Source organism: Cibotium barometz, chromosome 31 (assembly GCF_041138505.1).
Source record: "Cibotium barometz isolate CiBa-2024 chromosome 31, ASM4113850v1, whole genome shotgun sequence".
Lineage (NCBI taxonomy): Eukaryota > Viridiplantae > Streptophyta > Polypodiopsida > Cyatheales > Cibotiaceae > Cibotium > Cibotium barometz.
The window spans coordinates 39403752-39426264 of NC_141076.1; the positions used below are offsets into that span (position 1 = coordinate 39403752).

The window sequence follows — 22513 nt, forward strand, 5'->3', positions numbered from 1 at the left end:
CTTGACTTGATATGGCACTTACTGTACACATGCGCTTCTATTCCACCTCTCCACCTTTGTATATAAATATGTGCTATGTCTCATGGCTATACTATGTTGTAGTACATTATTATTGGTACATTTTTAGTTATGTATGAGAGCTCACTTTTCATGTGTGCAAGATCTAGATCCTTGTACTTTCATTTCATGAGGGATTATCTCTGTTCATTTGTAAGTGGTTGTGAGGGATAGGGAAAACCTCATCCCTGCTTAGACATCAAACAAGTGCAAGATAATCCTACACCCTTATGCACATAAAATCAAAGTGGCCAAAGGTGCAAAATTTCATGCTTGGAAAAAAAAAGATACAAAATCATTTAGTTCATGAAAAGAATGAGAGCAATTAAATAAAACTTATGCATTACATTACTAATAAAGCAATAGCTAATATCTTGGCAAAAACTCTTGGTTGGTAAAATCATGAAAATCAGGATTGCTACTTGGAATAAAAGAAAATCCAATCATCATTAAGGGGGGAAGTCTCTTGGAAGTCTTAAAATATAAATGATGAGTTAGTGGATTTGAACCTTATAATTTAAGATTTCAATAAATTAAATGTTGTACTAGTAGCACCCAAAAATTCTACTTTAACATTAGCACAGTTAGATAAATTGTTTTGCATAAGTTAACTTTCCACCTACACAGAGAGAGAGAGAGAGAGAGAGAGAGAGAGCTTGGAAGAGGGGGAGTGAGGTGGAGAGATAGTGGGGGTGAGGCGGACCAAATTGAAGTGGCATGGTGATGTGGTAGCATAACTAATCATTTACACATGGCATATGTGGAGTTCAAGAGCCAATGGAGATGGAGATGGAGATAGAAGATGCCATGACACTAGGTACAACTTCTTTTTGTTTATATAAATCTTTATTTTCTTTTTAAAATTTTAATTATACTCTTGAGGAGGGAGATCCAATTTGGATTCATTCTCTTGCACTACCTCATATGTACAAATATCAAAGCAATTTATCTCCTTTTTAGGATGATGGAGCATTCACTCATGTTTTTTATACTTCAACCAACATGTAAAGGAGCTTACCACTATTGGAAGCTTTAGAATGTGGTTTGAAAGAGTTTGTAAAAATGAGAATGCAATTTAAAGTTTATTTAAAGAATACTTCCTCAATCAAAAACTTTTTGCATATTGCATGAAGCAAAATGTGTATGAGAACTACTTCCTTACTACATCTTATTTGTAGGACTCATCTTTATCTATATTACATAGCTAAAACAACATTACACGTTAAACAAGACTAAGATCAAGTGAAGCAATGAGAGAGAGAGCCCACATAAAACCTACTTGTGAATGGTCAATGAACTTCATGAAGCTTAGGAAGTGCTGCATGCATGCATGTATGTGCATAAGGGCACATGTGCATGTGTGCATGCATAACCCATGCACACCTACATGTGTGTGTTAGTTAGACTTTTATACGCACCATTGTATATACGGATGGGCATGGGGTGATGGGCTTGATTTCTCTTGCTAGGTAGAGATCTCTAAGACTCCAAGCCCATGGGTTGGATTTGGAAAGGGATTGTGGATTTCCTAGCCCTTCATGTTAAGGTGTGTGTGGCCCATGCCTTTAAACATCATCTACTGTGTTTGTGGGTTAATACATCCCTTTAAACTTTGAGCATGCAATATGAGGCTTGGCTATGGCCGTTGCCTTTCTAATGGTTTTCATGTAAGTGGTGGTATCCTTAAAGGCTTCACAAATCACTTTTAGATGGGTTGGCAGCATTGCGCCCATCCATTCTCAACAAGCTCTTGCTTGGTGTTACACGCTTTGATAGCTATGATGGACGTGGCAGATGAGGATTTACCCTATGTTTTGAAAGATTTTACTCATGCACCCACGAGTAGGTCCTCCCCCCACTCCCTTGCAATGTCACTTCCAGCCATAGCTACTAGCGAGATTCAAACTCAAGGCCTCCCCCCTTCAAACTCCAAACTCTCACCACTATGCTACACATGAAAGACACAAAAGCCAATTCTAGGTAGAGTGATCTTAGAAAAGCCAATGTCACTCCTGGTCATAGCTACTAGCGAGATTCAAACTCAAGGCCTCCTCTTCAAACTCTGAACTCTTACCACTACACGCTATGCATGAGAGACACAAAAGCCAGTTTTCTTAGGTAGAGTGCTCTTGGAGCTCTTAGAAACTGTAGCAATGCAGGGTGGGGAGATGTGTAAAGCCTCTTCGTGATGATGAGTAGAGTGTTCACATAAACCCTTTTTCTCAAGTGGAGTTTTAAGTGCTCTTAGAAACTAGCTCTTAGAAACCGTAGCAATGATGGGTGGGGAGATGTGTAAAGCCTCTTGGTGGGTAGAGTGTTCACATAAACCATTTTTCTCAAGTGGAGTTTTCTTAAATACCTTTGTTTTCAACATGTCATAACACTTATAACTTTAGAGGGCTTCCATGTAAGTGGTGCATGAAGTTGGAAAGGTTGGGGTTATACCTAGAGGCTTCGCACATTCTTTTAGATAGGCACAGAAGGCTTTAGTTAACTAGCCCTTGGATACTGTGAGATTTTTTGATAGCCAACAATAACACTTAAGCCTTCAAGCTTGAACACTTCCACCAGCAGCCGTGAAAAGGGATTGAATTCATGTGCTCACACTGTATAGTGAATAGGGATTGAACTCATGTGCTCACACGAGGACTTTGACCCCTTACCACAGCTCGATTTTGGAGCTGAAATATAACTTAAATGCTCTAAATTTTGCATCTATCTATAAAGAATTGAGAAGTTATAAATTTACTAGTGAGAGTGGGAATGTTGCACAATTTTTGTGACACTCCTCATGTTATGCATGCAAGGAAGAGGGAATATTTGCAAGTATGTATTGGGATAATGCTATGTATATTCAAACCCTTCAAGGAAGAGGTAATATAGTTGCAAGTATTTGTTGGGATAATGCTATGTATATTCAAACCCTTAAAAAAAGATTATGCAGGCCGGCTACGGATGAGCATTACGGCATGTGTTGTGAGTCATAGATGTACGAGGGAACCGTATTTGGGCGAAGGGGAAGGAACCAGGGGAATTGCAAGGTCCCAGTGGCCCCGTGGGCCGTGGGTGGTAATTCCCAGGTGTTTAGGTAGCAGCAGAGCAAAAGCACTGTATCCATTGCCCTTGCTGTTTCTGGGTGCGGGGTGATGTATGTGCATCTTCCTCCTGCCGCCCTCTCCACCCCTCCAGGGACACAAAGCTCTCTCTCTCTCTCTCTCTCTCTCTCGCTCTCTGCTCGCTTTGATAAGTGCTTGCTTCCTCTGTGCATTTCATCTCCCCGGGCTACCTCATTTCCCTATCTCTCTCTCTCTCTCTCTCTCCCGCTCTAAACACACATACACCCACAAACACAAACACACCCACCATAACACACTGCACCCACCTTAACGCACACGCGCGCGCTCACACCTCTCTCTCTCTCTCTCTCTCTCCCCAAAACACACCCGCAATACCCCCTCCCCTCCTGTCTTCCCTTCCCAGCCCTCTCCTCCTCTTCCTCGGCTAAGCTGGGCAGCTCCCCCCTCTTTTTTTCTCTCCTCCTACCATGTACGTAAAGTCGAAGTGATTTTGTGTCAATTCCTCCTTGTTACCGCCATATAGGTGGTGTTTTTCGGTACTTGGCATGCTGTGTACTTCTGGTTGTTGCAGAATTGTACTCCTCTAACGTTTGTTTAGTTTGTTCCTGTATACAGATTTGGCAGGGCGGGATGTTCACGGAGAATGTGAAGAATCGTTCCTGCATCAGCCCGCATTCTGGCCCAGGAGCCTACATTTCATGCGCAAAGTTTTTGGAAGCTCACGTAGAAGCAGCCAGGCTGTTAGAAGCTTGGGCTAGTTCCAGGGAATACCCATCCTCATACGCTCCGAATCTCAAGGCTTTCTATGGCACTGGAGGTCCATGGACATTACCATCTTCAATCCATGATTCCCCTCAAAGAGCAGAATGGATCGACAGCGACAATGATTCACATAAAGAAAGAAGCAGCAAGTCTACCTTCCCTTACTCTGCTGATCAGTGTGTCTATGCTCCTCATGTTCTCCCTGCCAATGTCTCTTGCCTCGAAGAGTTTGCCAATGGCCACCGTCATCATAAAGATTTTATTAACAGTCTCCCAGATGAGCTTCTCCGTCATATATTTTGTTTCTTGCCCAGGGCTCGTGATAGGTCTGCTTGTGCTTCTGTGGCAAAGCGTTGGCTCATACTTCAGAGTCACATGCGATGTTGTGATTTCATGTGTTTACATGCAGACCACAGCTCTGAAGAAGCTTGTGATGAAGTTGAGTGTCCGAAGGCTATGTCAGAAGGTTGGAGAAAAGCTGATGATGATGACAAAAGGGTTGAAAGGCAGCCACAGTGGGCCATAGGAGATCTATCACGGTGTATAGAGGGAAGAAAAGGAACCGATGTGCGTTTAGCTGCTATGGCTGTGGGGACAGGAGCCCGAGGGGGACTCCGAAAGCTTTCCATCAGGCAAGGGTCCGTGACAGATTTTGGCCTTTCTGCCATTGGGTTTTGCTGTGCAGCACTTCAAAATCTTTGCTTGTGGGACTGCCCCAACATCCAAGAGGAAGGATTGTCCACCATTGGGAAGGGGTGCAGATTGTTGGAAAAGGTTGACCTCTTCAAGTGCCCTTTGGTGGGAGACCTTGGATTGCAGTCCATTGCAAAGAACTGTCCCTTGCTCTCTTTTTTGAGCTTGGATGAGTGTGGATCGGTCGGTAACAAGTCATTGGTCGCTGTTGGAGAAGGTTGCTCTAACTTGCTTTCTCTCAATATCCGGAACTGTCCACTGATAGGTGATGATGGGCTTGTATCAGCTGTTTGCAACCTGAAGAAGCTCAAGAGGATGAAGCTGGAGGGCCTTAGACTTGGTGATAAGAGTTTAGCTTGTATTGGACTATATTGTAAGGCTTTGGTCGGTCTTAGCTTTCAAAACCTTGACGTGGTGACTGAGGAAGGCTTCATTCTGTTCAGTAAAGCTCCAGGCATGCAATCATTGAAGCGATTCTCTGTGATCAGCTGTAAAAACTTTACGGATAGCACATTGGCTATGCTGGGAAAGATGTGTCGTGGTTTGAAGCTTATCTCTCTTGTCAAGTGTGACAGGATAAGTGATGTGGGCCTATCAGTCTTCATGCAAGGTGCTGTGTCTGTGGAGGTGGTGCAGCTAGAGAGGTGCAATCTTGTCACAGGGAAGGGGTTGATTCCAGTGTTTTCCAGCAGAGCTGGGAAAGTCAGGGAAGTTCAAGTTAAAGACTGTGATTTGATTCAGGATGGGTGTGTTTTTCCCCCTTCTTACTTTTCCAATGATTCCACAGTAAAGTCTGTGTGCCTTTCCCACTGTCCAGGTGTGGGCAACATGTTTTTGGCTCTCATAGGGTGCCTCTGTCCCCACACAACAGATCTAGATCTTTCTGGTCTCAGAGGCATAACTGATGAAGGTCTACTGGCATTTCTTTATAGCGGAAGCAGGCAGCTAGCAAGTTTAAATTTAAGTGGGTGTGTGAATCTCACTGATCGGGTTGTATATGCAGTTGCTAAGGAATGTGGATATTCTTTGAAAAGCTTTGTTTTGGATGGGTGCCAGAAGGTTACAGACAAAGGTCTTAAAGCTGTTGCAAAGCACTGTGCTGCACTGGAAGACTTGGATGTATCTCACTGCAGCATCACTGATGGAGGAGTTATTGCCTTAGTATCCGAAACGGGGCTGACATTGAGCTCTTTGAACTTATCAGGCTGCAGTGGCATCACAGATAAGATCCTTCCTCTTATTGAAGAAAGCTGCCATGGTCTTGTTGATTTGAATCTGAAGCATTGCCAGGGGCTATCCCGAAAGGTTATTGATAAGCTTGAGTCCAGGTTATGGAAGTGTGCAGTGCTGACCTTATGAGATTTGCCGAGGGAACTACCGTAGAAGTCATGATTGGGTTACCATATAAATGCCTGGTTTATGGAAGAACAAAGATACAACTTTTCTAACACATATGTTGCTTGATGCTGCTGCCTCATCAAGCATTGATAAGGATATTGTGTGGTTGCCCATTCTACAGTTGTGGCACATTACATACTGTGAAGCTACAGGAACATCATCAAAGTAGTCTGTCGTGTGGTTTTTGGGTCCAGCAACTTCTGCAAATAGGGTTTTCTTCACTACATTTTCCAAGAGTTGCCGTTTTTGCAGGCGTGGATGCGCCTGTTTCAGTTTTCTTTGCAACTGCCTTTCTTTGAAGCAGTTGAGAGATCTGGCAACTAGCTCTTGTGACCTAGTAGTGGGTCAGGTTGCTCTAGTTGTGTGCTGGTTTTTAATGGGGTTTCTGGTTTGGCATATGATGTCGATCGACCAAAACTCTTTTTAGCCTTCTAGTTTGCTTTAGGAAAATGTGCAAACCCAGTGAATGGTGGTAGCTATGGGATTTGCTGATTTTGTCATTGTAACAGCTTTGTGGAGTTGTTTTTCCTGGCCCACATGTGAAGCTGCTTGATAATACTCTCCTTTTTTGTGTGTCCATTGGTGGCAACCTTTATAAATGTTTTTTCTTCACATGTACTGCGATAACGTTGGCTGTTATATGTGCTAAGTAGAAACTTTAGCTTTTTTGTAATTTGGAATCTGAATTAGGTTAGTTAAACCTTCCTCTGCTAGGCATGAATCCAGGTTGGGGTGGGCCTCAAGATGAGGCACACACATAGCAGTTGACGCTGCTTGCATAACCTATCCTTCCTCTTTCCATTAGCATGCCGCCTCATGTGGCTTGAAATGATGGGACATCTATGAACAGGATTTGTAAGAAAGAAAATTATAGTACTTCACCTATATATAAACATCATATATATGGGTGACATACTCGTAAAAATAGAAGAGAGGTGGTATGATTGGAAAGCACTACTTGGTTCATTTGCACATGTCAATACATATTTAAAGATAGAATTTTTTGAGACCAAAATTGCACTACATGTCAATACATAGAGAGAAATTTCAAAATTGTCCAAGGTTTCTATACAATTACATACTTTGAAAAATATATTCACCAACGCGTCTTCTTAATTACTTTCTTTGCCTCAGATGTTGATGACGAGAGAGTGTTTACTTTTCAGCAGCAGATGACCTTTCAGTAAATTTAAGCAACTTAGTATCCAGTCCATATTATGCATGATGGAGTTGATGGTTGGATGACTATCATGAGGTTATAAATTGCGCATTCTTATAAGGTGAATTTGGGCATATTCTTGGATTCATCTAGGTATATCTTTATGTTGTATTAGTGGACATACGAATTTCACATTGTGAAGTTCTCGCTCGATTTATAGCCAATTGATATTGTGTTAATTCTGTCTATCTTTAGTGGTGCATATGCCCTATCAACAACCTTTTGGTTGTAATAATTCTTTCTATTTGTTATGATCCTTAGTGTTAGGCTTCATTATGACTGAGTTTGCCCTGTATCTTCGGAGCTCTGATAGAAACTCAGTACACAGACCTTTGTATGAATGTATGCTCGTATGTGTGTGTGTGCGCGCACGCGCATGTGCGGGGTGTGTGTGGGGGAGTATATATTGATACCAAGTTTTACACCCACTATTGGGCACTAATGACGTTAGGGGATGTCGTAGTATCTAGTCCATACTATGCATGATGGAGTTGATGGTTTATTGTCTTGTGGATGACTACCATGAGGTTATAAATTGCACATTCTTATAAGGTGAATTTGGGCATATTCCTAGATTCATCTAGGTATATGTATATCCATGGACTACTTTCAAGTGTGAAGTAATAATGTGGCAAAACAGTTTGTTTTGTTGCATCCATCATAGCTACGTTAAAATATTTGAGATTTGACATTATTATTATTATTTATGAAGAAGTACTTTCAATCTCTACAATGAGGTATTTTGAGTAGTTAAGCCTCATGTAATTAATGGCCTTAATTGTCCAGATTTGCCTTCTTTTGAAACAAAAACATTATTTTGCATAAATGTTTTTATTATTTACAATAAAAACAATAGAAAGTAGTAGGACATTCTTTTAAAAACAATAGAAACTTTTCCTTCATTCATAAAATAGGAGCCAAGCTCTTTATATAGCCATAGCTTTAAATTTGGCTTCCTAAAAATCTTCTAAAAAAAAAACTTCCCAATGCCAATCAATCACTAGAAAAAATCACGGTGACATTTGATGAAGAATTGGGAAGAAAGATCACTCGATGAAGATCCTAAAACCCGACACACCAAACCCGATGCCAACATGACAACTCTAAACAAAAAAGAGCAAGCCGATGTAGACAAACATGGGTACGCACACATATTTTTGAAGGTGCATCAAAAACGCGAGCAACAAATTCCCATCACAATTTATCCCCTCAAATCGAGGTGCACACCTTGATTTTTTAGAGTGTCCTCCATAGTGTCTTCATGTCGATGACGATAAATCTTCAACCAATATGCATTGACGTGACTAGAACGAAGAGTGCTGTCCAAATATTTGAGAACATAAGAACCATTCGAAAACTTCTTTTGTAGCATAAACGGTCCTTCCCAATGAACAAGGAATTTCTTATCCTTGTTGTTATGCCAATGGCTATCAAACCTCAAAAACAAGTCTCCTTGCTCAATAGCCTCCTTCTTGAATTTGTTGTCAAACAAGCTCTTTAAACGTGTGGCTTGCTTCTCGAATCGTTCCAAAGCATGGTCTCGATCATCCTCTTAACACATGTAGTTAATAAAGGCATTGTGCAAAGGCCTCCTGATCTCCCCATCCATGAGCAAGATCTATCTACAAGGCACCTCAAGCTCAATGGGAAGAATAACATATGTACCATAGACAAGGTGGCAAGGAGTAAACCCGAAAGCCACCTTATGTGTTGTGCAATAAGCCCACAAGCATGAAGAAGAGCTTTGTCCCAATGACGAGGCTTATCCTTGACAATCTTCGAAATACTGCCACACACAAGATCCCATTAGTCATTTGAACCAACCTATTGCATTGTGTGGATAGTAAGGAGACGAGCGTTGATGTTTGATAGAAAGTTTAGCCATCAATTCTCCCAAAATATCACCTTGAAAACTTGGCCCATTGTTGATAAGAATCTCCAAAGGTGTAACAAAACGAGAGCACACATGCTCCATAAGAAACTTTACCACCCTCTTGGTAGTAGCATCATGGGTAGCCTTAGCCTTGGGGCCCATCGTGTCATTTAATCTATAGCCACAAGTGTGTATATGTTGTCGGTGGAAGAATGGAGAAGTGGCAATAAAATCAACCCCCCACTTCGAGAATGGTGTAAACATAAGTATAGGATTCAAAGATTCACTCACCAAATTTTGTCAACTTTCAAAGATTCAACATTCCTTGAAAGTATGACACTACTCTTGAACATCCTTAAGCATAGTAGTACCTCGAAGTAAGAATCTTTGTAACCATTGCATATCATGGGCAAAGTGCCCTCCACATACATCTCCATGACATGCTTCCAAAACTTGACGAGTTTCTTGAGCATCGAGAACTTGTCTCAAAACTTGTTTGGGACCCACATCTAGTAAAGCACATCATCATGAATAGTAAACCGTGAAGCCTTCTTGAGCAGCTTCTTTTTCTCACGGATAGGGTGTTGGGTGGTATAACACCTGTCAAAAGATACTCATGTACACCTTCCAAGGATTCCAAACCGATGTACATAAAGAGACCTCATCATAGAGAAATCTCTCGACCAACTCATCAGCTTTTGAGTTCTCTAAACGAGCCACATGAATGAAACGATACTCTTGAAAGCACCAAGCAAAGAAAATACTTCATCACTCATAAAGAACTCGTTAGATGATCATTATGTACCTTCTATATACCTTGAAGTGATGTATCACTAGAAGTGATACATCACTAGAAGTGATACATCACTAGAAGTGAATTACCTTTGATGTTGAGACATGTGATCCCAAGGTCCTTGCACTTTCTTAATGCATGAATCACAGCATAGCACTTGACCTCATTGTTGGTATGAGTGTCTTCCAAAATAGAGGATGGGAAGAGACGTCATGGTGGCCATCACTATCAACAAGTAGTACCATACCTCCACTACCTTTGATAAGAGCTCATCTCGATAAACTCCATCAATACCTCCACTACCTTTGATAAGAGCTCGTCGATAAGCTCCATCAAACCTACCCACATAAGGGGTGTTCCCACGCGGAAGAGAAAATTGAAGGAAAATTTCGATGAGAGAGATAGAAATTGTGCCGCGCACACAAGAGAGAACCCGATGCATCAACGTGCTGTCCCCATTGATTTTTCAGTAGAAAATCGGTAGAATTTTGCTAACATGTCTATGGGAAACCTGCAAAAATGCCCATTTTACCATAAAGTTGCTCAAAAAATAACCTAAAAAATTAGGATAAATTCCTAAAAATTATAGAAATGTGGGGAATCCTTTCTACCAAAAAATACCCGCCATAGCATGTGCAGTTTTTTGGTTAAAAAATCTGTAAAATGCTTATTTTAACCATAAAAATAGAGAAAAATAGCATTTTCACTCACGAAATTTTCCTGCAACGTCGATACGTCCATCGAAGTCGAGAAGCACCGTGTTCTGACTGCCATATTGACGTTCCCAACATGAAGGCCGCCAAAACAAACCAAAAAATAATATTTTTTGCTTAGTAAATGTTAAAATTCACTTAAAAAATGCTAAAAATATGAAATAATGAGAAAATTAAGAGGAGAAAAAACATAAAAAATTAACTAGAGACTGCTCTGATACCATTGTTAAAACCCTAAAGATCTCTCTAGCTAATCACTATGCATAAACATACATAATCCAGGCATATACTCATCCACCCGCCCCCGAGTCCAAAGGTGCACACATCAAAATAATGAAGTACCACATACCTAAACTTGATGTCCCATACAACCAATAGGTAAGACTTCAATCCACCCCTGAGTCCAAAGGTGCACACATCAAAATAATGAAGTACCACATACCTAAACTTGATGTCCCATACAACCAATAGGTAAGTCTTCAATCCAACAGCACATAGCTCTAGCATGAAATGGCAAGAGAGTAGATACAATTCTCTACACAAGAGAAAATACCTTGAGAGTTACCCATGCCCCTATTATATAGGAGAGCTCTCAAATGACTCTTGACTCTCCATTTTCAAAGTGACTCATAACCTTCCATTTCCTCTTGGCCTTCCATTTCCATGTGTGACCCTTGGTTGCCTAGCCCTAACCTCAACCCACCCTAGTCCCACTAGAGCATGTTCCCATGCTCACATGCCTAGGGTGGGTTAGCCTCCTAGTATATGCACATGATGTGCCTTCCATTTCCATGTGTGACCCTTGGTTGCCTAGCCCTAACCTCAACCCACCCTAGTCCCACTAGAGCATGTTCCCATGCTCACATGCCTAGGGTGGGTTAGCCTCCTAAAGTATATGCACATGATGTGCACATAACACCTACTTCCTTTGTTTCTTTCAGGGATTTTGAAGAAGCACCTTTTTTTGTGGACTTAGAAGATCCACTTGGATTTCTTCGTGTGGAGGAGCCCAATCATCATCATCTTCTTCTTGCACTGTTTTCCTCCTCGTCTTCGTACTTGTTACTTCTTGGCTTGCTTGTTTGGCAAGTGTGCTCTGTAAGCGTTGTGCATGCTTTTGTAGATTTAATTTCAAGCTGGGTTTCCTTAATCTAAACATATCGACATATACAAGACAAATCGACATATACAAGACAAATTACTCTTTAAGCATTGTGCACACTTTGTAGATTTAATTTCAAGCTGGGTTTTCTTAATCTAAACACATCCACATATACAAGAAAAATTACTCTCACACTAAAGCCACAAAAAAGAGAATAATTGTAAACACTTATGCAATCTCTTGTGCTAGCCATATAATGATGTAGCCTTTGGTTTTATTCAATGTGAGGATGCCACCATCTTCAAGGGGAGAAGGAAGGGGTACTTCTCCCACTTCGACATCTTCAATCAACATGCCAACATACCCAGGTGGCAACATAATTTTATGGATGATATCGACAGTGGGTTTACATGCAACACGGTGCCAGTAGCTACTTTCGTACCTTTGAACGTTAAGTACACCTGTGTCCCTTTTTTAAGATGGGGAGGCGCCATGTAGAAAAGTGGACAAGCAAGAGACGAGAGAGAAAAGTAAGAGATTGCTAAATAATATCGGAAGGAAGGAGTTTGGAAGAGGAAAGAAAGAGAACAAGCAACCAAGGTGGAAAACAATAGAACAAGCAACCAAGGTGGAAAACAATAGAGAGATCAAAAAAAGAAAGGGGAGATAAACAAAAAAAAGAAAGAGATATAAATAAAGAAAAAAAATTAAACATTTAGGGCAAAAAGAGATAAAAATAGAAATTTTAAAAGGGTTTTGGCTAAAAATAGAGAAAAAGAGTCAAGAAATAGAAAAGTTCTGAGAAGAGAAAGAAACAAAAACAAGGAAAAAAGAAGAGAGAGAAAGGGTAGGGGAGGAAGGGAGAGAGTAGGGGAGGAAGGAAGTGTTTGAAAGAGAGAGAGATAGAGGAGGAGGGAAGAGGGGAGGCGCGAGAGAAAGAGAGAAGGAGGAGGGAAGAGGGGAGGCACACAAAAGAGAATAGGAGGGTGGAAGAGGGGAGATGCATGAGAGAGAGAGGAGGAGGAAGTGACGCGGTGGAGGGGCTATGCAAGAGAGAGAGAGAGAGAGAGAGAGAGAGAGAGAGAGAGAGAGAGAGAGAGAGCAGGGCTTGATTGGGACTAGTGAGAATTATGGATGCTTTGTTGCCACATAGAGGTTGCTTATTATCTTTTCCGAAAATCTGTCAATATTTTTGGGTTCCACGTGGATATGTATAGTTATATGAGAGAAGTTGAGGGCATGACTTACACCGTTTGGTGATATTCCTTAGTTGGAGGATCAACAACCTTGGTTAGATTAGGCATTTAGAAAGCCTTAGGACATTGTCCAGTGTACAACAAATCAAGTGTACCATATGATGGTGGAAGATAAGTGCTGGATGATTGAGAAGGCTGATAGGGTATGGAACATCATGAAAAGTAGGGGCCAGGAACTAATCTTATAGGGCTGGTTGTCTAAGATTCCATATCAAGGGAAAGTGTTTCTATGGAGCATGCTAGTTGGAGGAATACCATTGGGGGACAAATTGCAAAAGCGACGGATTGCTTATGGTAATTGTGTGTTTTGTAATACATGCTTGGAAACATGCCCACATCTTTTCATTTCATGTCCGGTGGCAAAGAAGGCATGGGATTTCCTTTCTCGCGCATATGGATTCTGTCGATAGATAGGGCGGTCGAACTTGAGGGAGAGAGAGGGAGAGAGAGGAAATTGATTGATTGATCGAGAGAGAGAGAGAGAGAGAGAGAGAGAGAGAGAGAGAGAGAGAGAGAGAGAGAGAGAGGCGATCACCCTTAGTGAAGGGTGTCCCAAGCATCACCTTACTAAGGCGACGTCGCCCTCAGTGAGGGGAACCTCACTAAGGGCAACCGCCTCTCTCTCTCTCTCTCTCTCTCTCTCACTTTCAAATGTTTCTCCTTCCACCGCTTCGCTTTCTCCTCCTCCTCCTCCTCCTCCTCCTCTCTCTCTCTCTCTCTCTCTCGTGTGCCTCCCCTCTTCCCCCCTCCTTCTAAGTGCAAATCTTTGAAATGAAAATAATGAAGAAATATGCATTAAGTGAATGACCTAAGAGTGAGGGGAGAGGGGTATACGTGTGTGTGTCCCCTTAACAATGGGTGGATTAAGGTATATGAGTAGCATTACATTAACTGAATGACCTAGAATAAGGGGAGATGGGGTAGGGGTATATATATGTGTGTGTGTCTCCTTAATTCTCTGTCTCTTTCTCTCTTTCTCTCTCTCTCTCTCTCTCTCTCTTTGTCTCGTCAACTTCTCAAGTGTGCTTTAAATTTAAACATATTTTTATTTTTTTGAAAAAAGTTGAATTAGTTCTTTTAAAAAAGGTTTTATGTTTTGTTGTAAATGGTAAAAAAAAATCAAGGCGAGAGAGAGAGAGAGAGAGAGAGAGAGAGAGAGAGAGAGAGAGAGAGAGAGAGAGAGAGAGAGATATTGATCCGGTTAGAGAGTGTTGAAATTTGAGCATAATGATGAGCTAGGGTGGATCATACACTAGAATCAACATGATTAACAAAGTGATTAAGAAATGATTAAGACGTAATTAGTGAATAATTAGCAGATAGATTAATGTAGGCATGGATACTCAAAAACCAGCAAATTCTCATTAGGGCTGTGCCTCAATTTATAGAGTTTACATCAAGCATCAAATCCCATTGATTTCTCCATGATTCACTCCCAGAATATCTCCACCTTTTGCCTGATTCTCTCCACCTCTTCTCTTTTCCCTGATTATCTCCCAGAATAACTCCACACTCCTAAATTCTCTCATGCTACCCATTATTCTCTCCCAGTAGATTCTTCTCACCTTTTCACAGGTTCTTTCACAATTACATCTTCTCTTTTACAGCCTCTAACCTCAAGAGCTTGTTCCCACACACACCCTATTCACTTGTATTTTTCAACACCTCCCCTCAAGTGAATAATCCTAGTACACCTAGACCCTATACCAAGTTTGCCTCCCCTTACTTGGTAGTCCGCGACCAGTGTCTACTCCTCCCCTCAAGTTATCTCAGCACACCTGGACCCTGTATCAAGTTTCTTTCTTACTTGACAGTCCGCGACCAGTGCCTCAAGTCCCTAAACTCCATAGTCCTTGACACTCTCTCTCTCAATGTGTCCAAGGCTACTATAAGTGCCCGCGACTTTGACTAAAGTGCTCACACATACATCTACCACGTGGCCTACATCATCGGTGGCTCAGAGGTGGTTTTACTTTATTGGGGCAGGTTACATTGGGTTGTGGGGTCTCTCTCTCTCTCTCTCTCTCTCTCTCTCTCTCTCTCAGAGATTTTCACATGGCTCCTCACTCTTTGGAGCCTCACATCTTCTCTTGTCTTCAGTCTTCTTGTCGTGGCAGCATCTCTCCACGCGTCCATCTCTTCTTTCACTCTTCTCGGGGCAGCTTCTCTTCTTGTGGCAGCTTCTCTTCTCGTGTCCATGTCTTCCTTCAGGTCTTCTTCTCGGTGTGGATCCTCTTCTTGGGAAGAGATATTCTTCTTCTTTCATGGCTGGGGCCATGAGCTCGTCCATCAGGTCATTTTGCTCCATGTGAGCAACATGTTTCAGTGTTTTGCTGACAGTTCCTTTGGGCTTTTTATGTTTATCTTGTATCATTATGCAATGCAAACCCAAATTTATGCGGGAGGTCTTACCTCTTGCCTTAATCTGGACAAGGGCAGTGTCTGTTCCCATTTTTACACTGATAAAATGTGCCCAATACATAATGCGTATAGCATTCATTCTCATGCACATTCCAAATGCAACTCTGGCTGTGAATAAACTTGAATTTGAGTGAGATTTACAGGCACTAACCAAGGGTTGAAAGCAAAATGATGATTTTCACAAATTTATCAGCACAATTTTTCCAGAAATTACATTAAATCAAGGGTAACCAATTTGTACGGGATGGTTGGAGTATCAAACCAACTCCGATTTGCAATCTGAAGTTATAGGGATCTGTATCAGATACCTAATGGTTAATTTGAACCCTCAATTGCACCAAAATACAGTGATTAGTATTGATTAATCACTGATTAGCAAATCAATGCTCTATTTTATGTGCAAAAAACAGAGTATGCGGGGAGTCCCGATCTGGTGCCTTCCACTTCAAATGAGCTCAAATGCTTTCAAAGGCATCAATAGCAATGAGTCTAGTAGAGGATTAAGCCAAGAAACACAAGATTTGACCAAATAATGAAAGCTTAATCTCTATTTTACCAAAGTCACCTGCAGATTTGATGATCTCTCTGTAGACTTAATGAAATTGATTTCTGTCTTCACCAGCTTGTAGAGCATGCTTGATTACCCTTTGTGCTAAGAGGAATTAGCTCAATTTGATATGATGAGCTCAAGATCTGCAAATTACTCAGAAAATTCAGCGCTGGAAAAAACGTGAAGATCTCCTGAACCCGCCGGTGGTTTGCTGCGTTTTCTTGATGGGCTTGAAGCCAAGGACCTTAGCTAGCTATGGTTAGAAGCTTTTGCCCTAATTTGATGTGTGCTAGATGCTAGAGACCCTCCACTGGCTGGGGGTGAAGGGGAAGAGTGAAAACTCACTAAAAACTGTTTTTTTTGCTAATTACTTACTAATCCTGATTAATTCACTAATGGGCTCATAAATCTGGTTGATTCTAGGCATGGCTCTGATACCATGTTGAAATTTGAGCATAATGATGAGCTAGGGTGGATCATACACTAGAATCAACATGATTAACAAAGTGATTAAGAAATGATTAAGATGTAATTAGTGAATAATTAGCAGATAGATTAATGTAGGCATGGATACTCAAAAACCAGCAAATTCTCATTAGGGCTATGCCTCAATTTATAGAGTTTACATCAAGCATCAAATCCCATTGATTTCTCCATGATTCACTCCCAGAATATCTCCACCTTTTGCCTGATTCTCTCCACCTCTTCTCTTTTCCCTGATTATCTCCCAGAATAACTCCACACTCCTAAATTCTCTCATGCTACCCATTATTCTCTCCCAGTAGATTCTTCTCACCTTTTCACAGGTTCTTTCACAATTACATCTTCTCTTTTACAGCCTCTAACCTCAAGAGCTTGTTCCCACACACACCCTATTCACTTGTATTTTTCAACACCTCCCCTCAAGTGAATAATCCTAGTACACCTAGACCCTATACCAAGTTTGCCTCCCCTTACTTGGTAGTCCGCGACCAGTGTCTACTCCTCCCCTCAAGTTATCTCAGCACACCTGGACCCTGTATCAAGTTTCTTTCTTACTTGACAGTCCGCGACCAGTGCCTCAAGTCCCTAAACTCCATAGTCCTTGACACTCTCTCTCTCAATGTGTCCAAGGCTACTATAAGTGCCCGCGACTTTGACTAAAGTGCTCACACATACATCTACCACGTGGCCTACATCATCGGTGGCTCAGAGGTGGTTTTACTTTATTGGGGCAGGTTACATTGGGTTGTGGGGTCTCTCTCTCTCTCTCTCTCTCTCTCTCTCTCTCTCTCTCAGAGATTTTCACATGGCTCCTCACTCTTTGGAGCCTCACATCTTCTCTTGTCTTCAGTCTTCTTGTCGTGGCAGCATCTCTCCACGCGTCCATCTCTTCTTTCACTCTTCTCGGGGCAGCTTCTCTTCTTGTGGCAGCTTCTCTTCTCGTGTCCATGTCTTCCTTCAGGTCTTCTTCTCGGTGTGGATCCTCTTCTTGGGAAGAGATATTCTTCTTCTTTCATGGCTGGGGCCATGAGCTCGTCCATCAGGTCATTTTGCTCCATGTGAGCAACATGTTTCAGTGTTTTGCTGACAGTTCCTTTGGGCTTTTTATGTTTATCTTGTATCATTATGCAATGCAAACCCAAATTTATGCGGGAGGTCTTACCTCTTGCCTTAATCTGGACAAGGGCAGTGTCTGTTCCCATTTTTACACTGATAAAATGTGCCCAATACATAATGCGTATAGCATTCATTCTCATGCACATTCCAAATGCAACTCTGGCTGTGAATAATCTTGAATTTGAGTGAGATTTACAGGCATTAACCAAGGGTTGAATGCAAAATGATGATTTTCACAAATTTATCAGCACAATTTTTCCAGAAATTACATTAAATCAAGGGTAACCAATTTGTACGGGATGGTTGGAGTATCAAACCAACTCCGATTTGCAATCTGAAGTTATAGGGATCTGTATCAGATACCTAATGGTTAATTTGAACCCTCAATTGCACCAAAATACAGTGATTAGTACTGATTAATCACTGATTAGCAAATTAATGCTCTATTTTATGTGCAAAAAACAGAGTATGCGGGGAGTCCCGATCTGGTGCCTTCCACTTCAAATGAGCTCAAATGCTTTCAAAGGCATCAATAGCAATGAGTCTAGTAGAGGATTAAGCCAAGAAACACACGATTTGACCAAATAATGAAAGCTTAATCTTTATTTTACCAAAGTCACCTGCAGATTTGATGATCTCTCTGTAGACTTAATGAAATTGATTTCTGTCTTCACCAGCTTGTAGAGCATGCTTGATTACCCTTTGTGCTAAGAGGAATTAGCTCAATTTGATATGATGAGCTCAAGATCTGCAAATTACTCAGAAAATTCAGCGCTGGAAAAAACGTGAAGATCTCCTGAACCCGCCGGTGGTTTGCTGCGTTTTCTTGATGGGCTTGAAGCCAAGGACCTTAGCTAGCTATGGTTAGAAGCTTTTGCCCTAATTTGATGTGTGCTAGATGCTAGAGACCCTCCACTGGCTGGGGGTGAAGGGGAAGAGTGAAAACTCACTAAAAACTGTTTTTTTTGCTAATTACTTACTAATCCTGATTAATTCACTAATGGGCTCATAAATCTGGTTGATTCTAGGCATGGCTCTGATACCATGTTGAAATTTGAGCATAATGATGAGCTAGGGTGGATCATACACTAGAATCAACATGATTAACAAAGTGATTAAGAAATGATTAAGACGTAATTAGTGAATAATTAGCAGATAGATTAATGTAGGCATGGATACTCAAAAACCAGCAAATTCTCATTAGGGCTATGCCTCAATTTATAGAGTTTACATCAAGCATCAAATCCCATTGATTTCTCCATGATTCACTCCCAGAATATCTCCACCTTTTGCCTGATTCTCTCCACCTCTTCTCTTTTCCCTGATTATCTCCCAGAATAACTCCACACTCCTAAATTCTCTCATGCTACCCATTATTCTCTCCCAGTAGATTCTTCTCACCTTTTCACAGGTTCTTTCACAATTACATCTTCTCTTTTACAGCCTCTAACCCCAAGAGCTTGTTCCCACACACACCCTATTCACTTGTATTTTTCAACAGAGAGGACGAGGGAAAATGAGAGGAGAAGGGGGAGAGAGAGAGAGGACACTGCACTTAAAGTTGCACTTAAAGAGTGAAGAGTGGACACTTGTTAACACTTGTTACATGATTTCTTAAGTATCAAGTGTGATTTTTCTAGAGTAAGTTAATGTATTTAGAAGGTAGTTGTGTGTTAAAAAAAACAAACTCTTATAGTAGGCTTTGCATAGCATCCAATAAGAGTGATCATAAATGAGAAGAGACGTCATTACTCAAAATTTCAAGTATTAAGTAGGATAATAGGCTACCCACATCCAAGACTTATGATTTTAATCCTCACAACACTGTGACCATCACGTACAAACTACATGTACTCATGAGAATCCAAGATAGCTAAACAAACACTGTGACCATCACGTACAAACTACATGTACTCATGAGAATCCAAGATAGCTAAACAAATAATTATTTGAGAGTTAGTTATGTAAGAATTTTTATTAAATATTATTATAGAAAATAAATTTTAAAATTTTTACTTTAATGAAACTATTTGTAATTATTGAAGAATGTTTTTATGATTGTCAAAAATAATAAGTTTTCTTTAAAAATGAATATATATTTTTAAAATTTATTGTAATATGTATAGGTTTAGTGTTAAAATTTGTATTTGTTTCCATTAGTTTTTTGTGTGTTTGTGAGTTATCTTTGTGAGATATAGTACTTGGCAAATAGAGATCTCTTTCTCTCCTAAGAGACATGAGGCCGTTGGGGACCCTTCTCATTGGTCATTTCCGTTTGGGGGCGAAAACTACATCCATGGCTCTATACACACAAGGAAAGCAGCATGTGGACGTGGACTCTGTAGGCTCACTTTCTCAACCCATCTTTGAGCTTGGGAGAGACAATGCTACGGTGGAGTCACCTCCCAAACCATAGGCTCACTTTCTTGAGCCACCCCTGAGCTTGGGTGATACAGATGCATGCACCACCTTAGCATGATGTGAAAATGATCTTGGGAGAGACAGACACGTGCACCACCTTAACATGAGGCTTTCACATATGTGGACCACCTCACGACCACCTCACATCTATTCTATTCTACCACCATGCATGTCCAAGAAGGCATGCTCAACACAGAGTTATTATCTCTCCTCATGCTTAAATATAGGACTTTTGGTGCTATTATTATCCACTCTCTAACAAACAAGAAAGTTTTTCAAAACTATTAGAATAATCTATTCTCATCAATCCCTTTTAACATTGGTGTATAAAAAATCACTAGTAGAGACTTAATTGAACATTGAGGTAAACATCTTCTCATATTCGTATTTGTATTTGTTACATATCCTAGTAGTTCCTACTTTCATCTTTGTACTAGTTGCATGTATAATTTTTGTAGGGGTAGACCAACGAGGCTACTGGGTCCTTCAAAAGAAAAGAGTACCATGAATAATAATAATATACATTAAGCTATTGAATTTAACTTTAGGTTTCACTTGATAGAATGACACACTCCTCCCCAACTCACACACAAAATACATGCTACGTATTTGATATGTGTACATGCATGTACACATATACATGCTACGTATTTGATATGTGTGTACATGCATGTACACACACACACACACACACGTGTGTGTGTGTGTGTGTGTGTGTGTGTGTGTATACGTGTGTATACTCACTTATACGCTAATTAGTGATTGATAGAGTAATATATGCACACAAGCGCATCCATGAACACACATTACTATATCCATTTCTAAATATATAGATAGATAAGTGTAAATATATAGATAGATAAGTGTAAATATATATAATCCTTAGCCCTTGGGACATCTTTGTAATGCCATAGAAATGTATATTTATTGGTGGTTCACCCATGATGATAAATTAGGGAGAGCGTATAAACAAGCCCATGGCTTCGAACTCCCAACCCTCAGCATTGGGCAACACATTTTTTATACCAAAAAACATAATCATGTGCAACATTCAATAGAACAATAACTAGGATTTAGTTCATGCTTTAGACAATGCTGTTGTACTGTTCATACTTTATCCTTGCTAAAAGGACGCTATAGATATAATCCAAGTTCTAGATGTAATTTTCAACTCAACACATAGTTATTTGGTTAGTTCTATTGGCATGTCTTCAAAGTTTCAAACATTACAATAAGTGGAAGAATAATCACACACACATGTGGAGAGAGAGAGAGAGAGAGAGAGAGAGAGAGAGAGAGAGAGAGAGAGAGAGAGAGAGAGATGTTGGAATCAGGGTTAGGGTTGCAAAAATGCACACACACAAGATAGAGAAGCTTGAGAGCACACAAACTCACTAGAATAGAATAAACAAATGTGTGCCAAATAATACAAAAGATAAGTACACACCCCAAAATGAGTAGATAAGAAGGTGTACATAACGCACAAGGGAAAAACCCTCCTAGTGAGGGAAAAAGTGCCCCGGCAGTCCCAAGTGTGTTCACACACATCACTACCATATAATGCTATAAATCCCCCTTGGAGTGATGATGTGAACATGTACAGGGTATGGCCGATCAATCCTAAAAAGGTAGTAAGTCCAAAGCTTCAACAGGCTTTGAACTTTTCACGAGGAAGAGCCTTCGTGAATAAATCTACCATGTTGTCATGTGTAGGCACATAGACCAAGGTTATCTCTACTGCAGAGAGTCTTTCCCTGACATAGTGGTAATGCACCTCAATGTGCTTAGTGCGAGCATGAAACACTGGGTTCCTCGTTGTTGCTAATGCGCTCTGGCTGTAAGTGAAAATCGTAGTGCTAGATGACTGCTGCTAATGCGCTCTAGCTGTAAGTGAAAATCGTAGTGCTAGATGACTGTCCAACACCCAAATCAGCCCCATAAGACGTCTGAGCCACACACACTCAACTGTAGTTGTAAAAGCTACCCTGTACTCAACTTTCATAGAGTAGCTTGAAGTGGCCACTGTAGGTTGCTTCTTTGCTGAGCCATGATATACATGAATCACCAAGGTGAAAGAAAAACCCACAAGTGGACACTCGTGTGTCATATACATGAATCACCAAGGTGAAAGAAAAACCCACTAGTGGACACTCATGTGTCATAACATCCAGCCCAATCTGAATCACTGAAAGCATGTAGCTGTGACTCACTCCCCTTTGGATAAAATAATCCAAAATATTGAGTGCCCTATAAATAGCAAAAAACCCGCTTAACAACCTGCCAATGTTTCTTACCTGGGCTATGCATAAATCTGATCAACTGGGAGATCGCATACTGTATATTTGGCCTCATGTTGCACACATAAAGAAGGGATCCAACAGCCTGTTGATACAAACTATCATCAAAAGAGTCTCCTGCATTTGAAGACTAAGTCGAGTACATGTCTCTATAAATGTAGCCACAGGTTTACAGTCTTCAAGATTAAACCTCTTCAATAGCTTCTATATATATTTAGATTGTAGCATAACAGTGCCATCATTGCATTGCATAAACTGAATCCCAAAATAGTAATGCAAGGG

The 22513-nt window shown here is 40.7% G+C and overlaps 1 protein-coding gene across 3 annotated transcripts; it reads left to right on the forward strand.

The window, feature by feature from the left end:
• Positions 1 to 3019: 3019 nt before the first annotated feature.
• On the forward strand, positions 3020 to 6564 carry LOC147620846 (EIN3-binding F-box protein 1-like). Of its 3 annotated transcripts, none has more exons than XM_086825120.1 (2): positions 3020 to 3205; positions 3750 to 6564. In XM_086825120.1, exon 2 carries the CDS (start codon positions 3765 to 3767, stop codon positions 5946 to 5948), a length of 2184 nt encoding a protein of 727 aa, XP_086681246.1. In that variant the 5' UTR covers positions 3020 to 3205; positions 3750 to 3764; the 3' UTR covers positions 5949 to 6564. The 3 variants fall into 3 exon arrangements, with proteins under 3 accessions (XP_086681246.1, XP_086681245.1, XP_086681244.1); XM_086825119.1 differs by having other exon boundaries at positions 3108 to 3657; XM_086825118.1 differs by having other exon boundaries at positions 3108 to 3603.
• The last annotated feature ends 15949 nt before the right edge of the window (positions 6565 to 22513 follow it).